This window comes from Oncorhynchus tshawytscha, linkage group LG18, assembly GCF_018296145.1.
Source record: "Oncorhynchus tshawytscha isolate Ot180627B linkage group LG18, Otsh_v2.0, whole genome shotgun sequence".
In the NCBI taxonomy this organism is placed as follows: domain Eukaryota; kingdom Metazoa; phylum Chordata; class Actinopteri; order Salmoniformes; family Salmonidae; genus Oncorhynchus; species Oncorhynchus tshawytscha.
The window spans coordinates 24569813-24579670 of NC_056446.1; the positions used below are offsets into that span (position 1 = coordinate 24569813).

The 9858-nt window shown below is 42.5% G+C and overlaps 1 protein-coding gene across 11 annotated transcripts in view; it reads left to right on the forward strand.

The window, feature by feature from the left end:
- The window catches only part of LOC112217704 (syntaxin-binding protein 5-like), a 140648-nt gene extending 132645 nt beyond the window's left edge, over positions 1 to 8003 (forward strand). For 7 of the 11 annotated variants that reach the window (XM_024378175.2, XM_024378176.2, XM_042300858.1 and 4 more), the window contains 6 exons: positions 76 to 357; positions 1458 to 1830; positions 3466 to 3631; positions 3705 to 3816; positions 4016 to 4236; positions 4726 to 8003. In XM_024378175.2, the coding sequence (XP_024233943.1) occupies positions 76 to 357; positions 1458 to 1830; positions 3466 to 3631; positions 3705 to 3816; positions 4016 to 4236; positions 4726 to 4767 (1196 nt within the window). In that variant the 3' untranslated portion in view covers positions 4768 to 8003. The remainder of the gene's footprint in view (positions 1 to 75; positions 358 to 1457; positions 1831 to 3465; positions 3632 to 3704; positions 3817 to 4015; positions 4237 to 4725) is intronic. The other 4 variants (XM_024378180.2, XM_042300860.1, XM_024378181.2 and 1 more) reach the window with 1 other exon arrangement.
- Positions 8004 to 9858: the final 1855 nt, after the last annotated feature.

The following is a 9858-nucleotide window of genomic DNA, read 5'->3' on the forward strand; positions in this document are numbered from 1 at the left end:
AGTATTCATGTAGGGTGTAGTGTGTTTTCTCTACGTGTGTGCGGGTGCTTTACCTCTCTGTCCTCTCCTCTACTGTCCTCCTGTCTGTATGTCCTCCACGGGGCGCCAACCCATTAGACCACCGGGACAACTCCTTCAGCCGTTCGCGCTCCTCCTCCGTCACGTCCATCGACAAGGAGGCGCGCGAGGCCATCACATCCTTCCACTTCTGTGAGACATTCGCCCGGAAGGGGGACAGCGCCATCACACCATGCCTATACGTGGGAACCTCCCTGGGAACAGTGCTGGCTGTGGCCCTCAACCTGCCCCCTGCTGGGGAACAAAGGCTGCTGCAGCCCGTTATCGTCTTACCTAGCGGTGGGTGTCTGGGTTATGAGTGAATGGATGGGTGTGTATGCGTGAGTATGTTAATGAATACATAAGGAACGCTAACAACTCTTTGTTTCCAGACAAAAATTACATCCTGCTCTACACATAATCGACATCTGTACATACCAATAAATGTTTTATACATTCAGTGCATTTGGAAAATATTCAGACCTCTTGACTTTTTCTACATTGTTATGTTACAGCCTTATTCTAAAATGGATTACATCATTTTTTCCCTCATCAATCTACACACAATACCACATAATGACAAAGCAAAAACATATTTTTAGAAATGTTTGCAAAACAACAAGTGAAGTATCACATTTACATAAGTATCCCTTTACTCAGTGCTTTGTTGAAGCACCTTTGGCAGCGATTACAGCCTTGAGTCTTCTTGGGTATGACGCTACAAGCTTGACACACCTGTATTTGTGGAGTTTCTCCCATTCTTCACTGCAGATCCTCTCATGCTCTGTCAGGTTGGATAGGAGGCGTCGCTGCACAGCTATTTTCAGGTCTCTCCAGAGATGTTCGATCAGGTTCAAGTCCGGGCTCTGGCTGATTGGTGGAGTGCTGCAGAGATGGTTGTCCTTCTTGAAGGTTCTCCCATCTCCACAGAGGACCTCTGGAGCTCTGTCAGAGTGACCATCAGGTTCTTGGTCCCCTCCCTAACCAAGGCCCTTCTCCCCCGATTGCCGGGCGGGCAGCTCTAGGAAGAGTCTTGGTGGTTCCAAACTTCTTCCATTTAAGAATGATGGAGAACCACTGTGTTCTTGGGGACCTTCAATGCTGTAGACATAATTTGTACCCTTCCTCAAATCTGTGCCTCGGCACAATCATGTCTCAGAGCTCCATGGACAATTCTTTCCATCTCATGGCTTGGTTTTTGCTCTGACATGCAATGTCAACTGTGGGACCTTATATAGGATAGTGAATGCCTTTACAAATCATGTCCAATCAATTGAATTTACCACAGGTGGACTCCAATCAGAGACTTTTCCCAAAGAATAAGGTTGTAAGGGTCTGAATACTTTCTGAATGCACTGTAGATATATTTTCAACACACTCCATCCCACTTATCTGTCCAGGTACCCTGGCACGACTGAAGGGCAGTATCCTGAGGATGGCCTTCCTGGACAACACAGGAACCTTTCTCCCCCCTGCCTTCGAGACCTGGTATGAGCCAAACGCTGCGGGCGCTGACAGTGAGGAGCGAGACAAGGCCCGTAAACGCCGCCCGGTCTCTGTGTCGCCCTCCACCTCCCAGGAGCTGCAGGAGAGCCAGTATGCGGTGGTGTGCTCTGAGAAACAGGCTAAGGTCATAGCACTGCCCTCACAGAACTGCATCTTCAAACACAGCATCACAGAGACATCGTTCGTCCTGAGGGCTGACGTGGTCCAGATGAACATAGGGAACTGTGTGGCCTGCTTCTGTGCTAACGGACACATCATGACCCTCAGGTGAGTCAGTGAGCCATACAAACACACACACACACACACACACACACACACAGGTAAAATAGATGCATATGCTAAAGCTAACTGATAATCCCTGTATTACTATAAAGAGCTTAACCTTTCTAGGGCAGGGGTTCCGCAACATTCCACTGAAAAGGCAGCGCACAAAATTCAAAAATACTTTTTTGAAATATGTAACTTTCACACATTAACAAGTCCAATACAGCAAATGAAAGATAAACATCTTGTTAATCTACCCATCGTATCCAATTTCAAAAATGCTTTACAGCAAAAGCACAACATATGATTATGTCATAGCCAAGTCGAAAAAACACACAACCATTTTTCCAGCCAAAGATAGGAGTCACAAAAAGCAGAAATATAGACAAAGTTAATCACTAACCTTTGATGATCTACATCAGATGACACTCATAGGACATCATGTTACACAATACATGTATGTTTTGTTTGATAATGTGCATATTTATATCCAAAAATCTCAGTTTACATTGGCGCGTTACGTTCAGTAATGTTTTGATTCCAAAACATTCAGTGATTTTGCAGAAATACTCATAATAAACATTGATAAAAGATACAAGTGTTATTCACAGAATTAAAGATAGACTTCTCCTTTTTGCAACCGCTGTGTCAGATTTCAAAAAAACTTTACGGAAAAAGCATAATCTGAGAACGGAGCTCAGAACCCAAATCATTCAGAGGAATATCTGCTATTTTGGAGTCAACAAAGTTAGAAATAACACAATAAATATGAACTTATCTTTGATGATCTTCATCAGAAGGCACTCCCAAGAATCCCAGTTCTACAATAAATGACTGATTTGTTCCATAAAGTTCCATAAAGTCCATCATTTATGTCCAAATAGCCACTTGTTGTTAGCATGTTCAGCCCAGTAATCCATCTTCATGAGGCGCAGGCACTTCATCCAGACAAAAAACTCAAAAAGTTCCGTTACAGTCCTTTCGAAACATGTCGAACAATGTATGGAATCAATCTTTAGGATGTTTTTAACATAAAATATCAATAACGTTCTAACCCGAGAATTCCTTTATCTAAATAAAAGCACTGGAACGAGAGGTAACTCTGTCGGGAGCGCGCGTCACGAGACCAAGGCACTCTGCCAGACCACTGACTCAAAGAGGTCTCATGAGCTCCTCCTTTATAGTAGAAGCCTCATTCAAGTTTCTAAAGACGGTTGACATCTAGTGGAAGCCGTAGGAAGTGCAACTTTATCCATATCTCAATGTGTATTCAGTAGGCCAAGCTTTGAAAAACTACAAACCTCAGATGTCCCACTTCCTGGTTGGATTTTTCTCAGGTTTTCGCCTGCCATATGAGTTCTGTTATACTCACAGACAAATAGTTTTAGAAACGTTGGAGTATTTTCTATCCAATACTAATAATAATATGCATATATTAGCATCTGGGACTGAGTAGGAGGCAGTTCACTCTGGGCACGCTATTCATCCAAAAGTGAAAATGCTGCCCCCTATCCCAAAAAGGTTAATGAACACTAGGGTTAGACTCAAGGTTTCTACATGAAAAACACACTCAGTACAATGATGTTGTGTTTGAGTAACATTATGTTGTATGTGTTCTCTCTCTCTGTCTGTCTGCAGTCTGCCGGGGCTGAGACCGTTGCTGGATGTAAACTACCTGCCACTGACAGACATGCGGATAGCCCGGACTTTCTGCTTTACCAACTTGGGCCAGGCCATGTACCTCACCTCCCCCACTGAGATACAGAGGATCACATACAGTCAGGAGACCTGTGAGAACCTGCAGGTCAGGACCACGTAAATACACACACTCACACACATGTAATACAACTGTGTTAATGTGTGTATGTGTGTTTCAGGAGATGCTGGGAGAACTGTTCACACCAGTGGAAACCCCAGAGGCTCCCAACCGAGGATTCTTCAAGGGCCTTTTTGGGGGAGGAGCAACTTCTCTGGACAGAGAGGAACTATGTAAGTTACACACATAGAACATAACACACACATACTATAGTGTACACATTCACAGAGAAACTATTTTATCTATATATTCAGTGTTAAGTTTCCCACATTTCTCTTTCCCTCTCAATCTCATTCTCTCCCACTCTTTTTCCTATCTCTTGTCTTTCTGGCTCTCCCTCTCCCCCTCTCCCCCTCTGCCCCTCTCCTCTAGTTGGTGAGACACAGGCGGGTAAGGCATCCCGTGGCCTTGCCCAGCACATCCCAGGTCCTCAGGGACTGGAGGGCATGAAGGGGGCAGCCTCGGGCGTGGTGGCCGACCTGGCGCGTGCCCGGATAGCACTGGATGAGAGAGGGCAGAAACTGGGCGAGCTGGACGAGAGGACGGCTGCCATGTTGGCCAGCGCCGACTCCTTTGGCAAACACGCCCACGACGTAAGATGTTACATTATGATACGAAACATCAAACTAATCTGAGATCAGTGTCTTGGGGCAACTTCATCCTGTAGGAAGGTGTTATATTATGAGGCTACACTGGAAAAAAAGAAGGAACCCACACTCACTGAAATATTCTTACGTTTTAATGTTTGTTTTTTTAGCAGCAGAGGTCAGAACAAATGGACGTGGTCAGAGCAAACAGCTTTCTTCAGCATTCAAACGCTGGCGAAGGCTGCCCTCGAAACGCTGACAATAAGAACGTAAAGAATATTTCAGCGAGTGCAGGATTTTCCTTTCTTACAGTGTATGGCTTTTGAACCCTGCACCCAAATATTTTTTGTTACCACAAACCTTTGAGCTGAGCATGCCAATTCCTCATTTAATTCCTGTTTAGTGACACAAATTCGTTAGTGTCCGGAATAGCCCTTAGAGCAAGACAATGGGGGTTTTCTGTAACAATAGTGTTCCATTTTCCCCTCTCTAAAGATGATGCTGAAGTGCAAAGACAAGAAGTGGTACCAGTTCTGATCTGAGAGGGGGGAGCAGAGCCAAAGGGACATAGCTTCATCTGGACTCTACATGCCCCCCTCCTCCATCTCTCTATCCATCCCTCCTTCCATCTCTCCTTCCTCCACTGGACACGTGGGACACGCTTTCCTAGCACAATGTTGTATACTGTATTTACTTCAGTCATAAGGTTACAAACTGAGGAGCGGACTGGAGAGAAAAGAGCTGTTCTCTTTTTTGTTATTGTTTGTGTTTCCCATCTGTGACCTGCCGATTGACTGGAGCTCTGGGGTTCCCTCATCCTCATTCGGCAAAATGTTCTGTGGCGTTGTCTCTGCTCCAACCAATCCGGGGCATATACTAACAGACACATTCAAACACAACTGAGAGAAAAAATAAACAATGAAGAAACAACTACAAAAAAAAATCTAAATGTAAAAAGAGGAAAAAAAGAATATATATACATAATTATATATACATAAATCTATATAAATGATCAAAGCTGTATTCACTTCCCACTGTCAAGTGCAAAACAACAAGAGGACAACTTTACAGGTGGAGACAGACTGGTGGTGTGAGGGGCAAAGGAAGCTCTACTCAAAGTCACAGGAGGTGATATCATAGTTGCAGGATAAAAAGACAGGTAATTCCAATGTACACTGGATCCCCTCTCCTTGCTCCGACTAGACTCTCCTCATCATATAGATTCACTGTTTTCACATCGTTCCCAACTGTATTATACATGTTTTAAAGGTAGAGTCAGCTGTATGATGTAGATGCACAAAGTAAACAGCATAGTGGGTCAATTTCTGCAGCAACTAAGAGCTTTGGAGCACGAGGCTAAACTTCTCAGCTGTTTTGGTCCCGTGGCTACCATACTGTAAGTGCGCAAAACGAACCCGTGCGTGTACAGGAGCAGATACTGTGTGTGATTATGTGAGAGCGAAGTCTTGTCTCTTGCTCATTGCCATAGCTGTGGTGCTGATCGTGTAATTTCGCTAACTCTACCTTTAATTAATCTCTTCTTGTTTATTGTTTGTCTTGTTCTGTTATTGTAAATCTGTTTTTCTTTTTCTTAGCTGTCGTGAACATTGTGAATGATGATGTGTTTTTATTTGGTCATGTTGCCAGTATGTTTTGTGTCTTTATTAAACTCCCATAAAGCTATCCTTATAAAAAGGGCTGGATTCAAAAACAGGTCATGGATATAAAATACATAGATTTAACATTCAGATCAGTACACGTCACCATCAATAATGTTTCATATCAGGTGTCAGACACAGATCAGAACTCCAGAGGCAAGACTGTCACTGTCTCCGTCTCTCCCTGAAGTATTTTATTTGACATGTAAATGCTACCTTCCTCCCTGACCTCATCATGCCATTCACATCTGCTACAGTTTGGGCTTGTTAGTGACCCTGTATGAAAGATGTCAGTGTTCCAGTAGGCCTATACACTGCTGGTCTATCCAGACCTATTGGATTGATATTCAGGAGTAAATATACTCTATGGACATGTGATCCTGAAGTGCACGTGAACTTGGTGATTACTATTAACACATGGGAATAAACCTATTTGTTTGTGTTCAAATATGCAGGACTATATATACAGTATGTACGTTCACGCAAAGTCATACGTTTTTGAAGACTGAAACTTTTCTAGTTTTCCTTGAGAATTGTCCGTAAAATATTTTGTCAGTTTGAGTGGTCTGTTTATTGACATTTTATTTATTTAAATGTAAGAGACGCTGCTATATGTGTGGTGTGTCGAAACCGTCTGTTGTTTAGAAATCTGTTTCTATCCCTATTTCAGTGGTGAAAGCACTCATTTGTATGTCCTTCAATGCTCTGCCAGGCTTCTCTATCGTTCTGTTGTAAATAAGTAAATAATTTGACAATCTAAGACCAATTGGAAAAGTGTTGGGTGTTGCTCAAGCAAGCGACTCAAGGACAGCTGCCATATTTTTAATGACGCCAAAGAGTTACTTTAGCTTTCGTTTCCTTGTTCCGTTACTCAACTTGGCATTCCAGAAGTTTTACTAATTAAAATACAATAGGCATAGGTCTATATGGGGCCTTGGGAACTGTGCATTCTGACCCGGTCACAGGGCTAGGTTCCCTTCTCAAGGAGAGTGGGATATGCAAAAAAACGAACATTTCCAATTCACACATGCATATTAATACACACTTGTACATGTGTGAAATAGGACAAATATAAGCACCCACCAAATGATTATTATTAGTGAGGGTAGCAAGTTTTTAGTATGGAACAACCATTGTATTCACAACATTGTGCCCATCATTAAAGTTCTAAAGTGGTATTTGGCTAACTTCTAAGTAGCCTGCACCTTCTCCTAAAAGGACCATAGGAGCATTCCACTGTTGCTATGACCAGCACATTATCTTAAATGTTCAACTTTGTGGTCTTTGACATTTTTTCGTGCCGTATGATCGATAATGACTTGTTTTCTTGTCTCAAAATGCTTAATTTTGGTGACCAATCAATCTGTGTCAAATCAATTGTGGAAAATCAGCAAGAGAGTATGGGAAGAAAATAAAAGAAATAACACAGTAACCACAGTAACGACACAGTAAGCACAGTAATGACACACTAACCACTGTAAGGAGAGGATGTCTGCATCAGCAGGATGATGCAACCTCTGTGTAATGTGGCTCCATCATTGACCGGCCTCGCATGTTCAGTGTCTCAGTCTGCACACATCATGCTTCAACTCTCCCTGGCTTGTCTTCTAATGCATTCTCCTTCTACTCTAGTAACAATTCCAAGTGGCTCATTTTGGAGATACTAACTTGCAGGTTTGGTCTCTTTTTCTGTGTTCTAGTATGCACTGTTGTGTGGTTGTTGATAGGTAGCCCTGCTTCAATCTTCCAAGGAGAAAAAATGATTAAGGTCCTTCCCGTTCATTCTAGATCTCTTTTATTTTTCAGATTTTTGATGAGTTTTCTCTTGTCTTTGAGTGAGTTGTTTCTTGCCCACACACTCAGTACGCAGTATTCTTCTTACCTGGTATTATTCATACTCACAAGAGGGAGTCTGTCCGCCATAATGCCATTTCTGTCCTGGATTTAACAGTTATCAGTGGGTTGCAGTATTTTCTCATTGTAGCCAATTTTCTTGTACAGTTTTATGCAAATTTCACATGGATGTTTATGACTTTATCTGCTGCCACAAACAATTTAGAAATAATTCTGTAGATAGAAATGACTGTGCAATGGAAAATAAAAGTGGAAAACATGCATACCTTTGGTGTTGGTTTATTCTCCATGTTTCTTCATGAAGACTAAGGTGAATGCATTGTGTCATCTTTGCAGGGAGGTACTGCTCCTTTAATTATGTATCAATAAGTCAGTAATAACTGGTTACAGTACTGACTTGAGGCCGAAGCTATAGTCATACAGCATTGATATAACATCTGGGATATCTAAAAGTGTGTGCCTCAGACAGTAACATGTAGTTTGAGGGTTAAAGCTGAGCATCAGTATGATCTCATCAAGGTCAAGTCCCAGAATCCAGACTCCAGGCACAGTTAGTGATGAATCAAACATTTTCACTAGATGGCAGCAAACACTCACATATCAGTTCCATTCGTTTGAGTGGAATCCAGGCAGGACCTCTAAGACACAAGAGCATTGGTATGGTACTGGAGACTAATCGTAGTGGGGATACTGGGGACTATTCATAGTGGGGATACTGGGGACTATTCATAGTGGGGATACTGGGGACTAATCATAGTGGGGATACTGGGGACTAATCATAGTGGGGATACTGCGGACTATTCATAGTGGGGATTCTGGGGACTATTCATAGTGGGGATACTGGGGACTATTCATAGAGGGGATACTGGGGACTATTCATAGTGGGGATACTGGGGACTAATCATAGTGGGGAAACTGGGGACTATTCATAGTGGGGATACTGGGGATACTGCTGCTCCAGTTTCAACTGTTCTGCCTTATTATTATTGGACCATGCTGGTCATTTATGAACATTTGAACATCTTGGCCATGTTCTGTTATAATCTCCACCCGGCACAGCCAGAAGAGGACTGGCCACCCCACATAGCCTGGTTCCTCTCTAGGTTTCTTCCTAGGTTTTCTTCCTGGTGACTATTCATAGTGGGGATACTGGGGACTTTCCTGTAACTGGCAAACACTTTAAGTATGTGTGAAAGGTACATTTGGTCATTGAATATGGAGCTAGATGATGAGGGTACTACATTTGTCAGGATTGTCATTAGTAAAAAGCTAAATCACTCACTACTAGAGTGTTTATCTGGTTATTTACTGAATAATTAGGTTGAGGGAAAACAGTGAAGTGCTGTGAACTTTTTTCCTTCACATTGTTCTTCATTTTGCTCCCCAAAATGACCACCAGTGGACCCAGCATCATGTTTGAGTGGCTGAAGACCCTCAAGCTCTCTCCAGTGCTGGCTCCAGGCATAAGCAACATAATTGGTCATTTAGGGCCCCTGGCCACTAGGGGGCCCCTGGCCACTAGGAGGGTAGTTTAGGAACTCAATCAGGTCTCAACTTACAAGAGTTGGAATACTAGAAAACACAAGGTGCAAGTTCGAAATGTGGTTGTGCATCAGCAGTTTTTCACTTGTTTTGTCAGTCACTGATAGTCACTCAATTAGCCATGTCAGCTGACAATTATTAGATTGCTAAGTTAGTCTAGTCAGTTATCTAAATGTCTGGTAATCATGGCAGAATGACCAACCGGGCAAGCAGGGCACATACCCAGGGGCCCTCACCTCCATTGATTCGGTTACTCACTCTTGCTCAGATATCATTAACATGGCATGTGTAGAATTGCAGGAAATTATCTGTAAAACTTATCAAATTATTTCTCTCCACCCCATGGCAAAATGAGTAGAATTTCAGGAATTTAGCTTTAAAACTGCAAACATGTATATCTGCCCCATGGCAAAATGAGTAGAATTTCAGGAATTTAGCTTTAAAACTGCAAACATGTATATCTGCCCCATGGCAAAATGAGTAGAATTTCAGGAATTTAGCTTTAAAACTGCAAACATGTATATCTGCCCCATGGCAAAATGAGTAGAATTTCAGGAAATTAGCTTTAAAACTG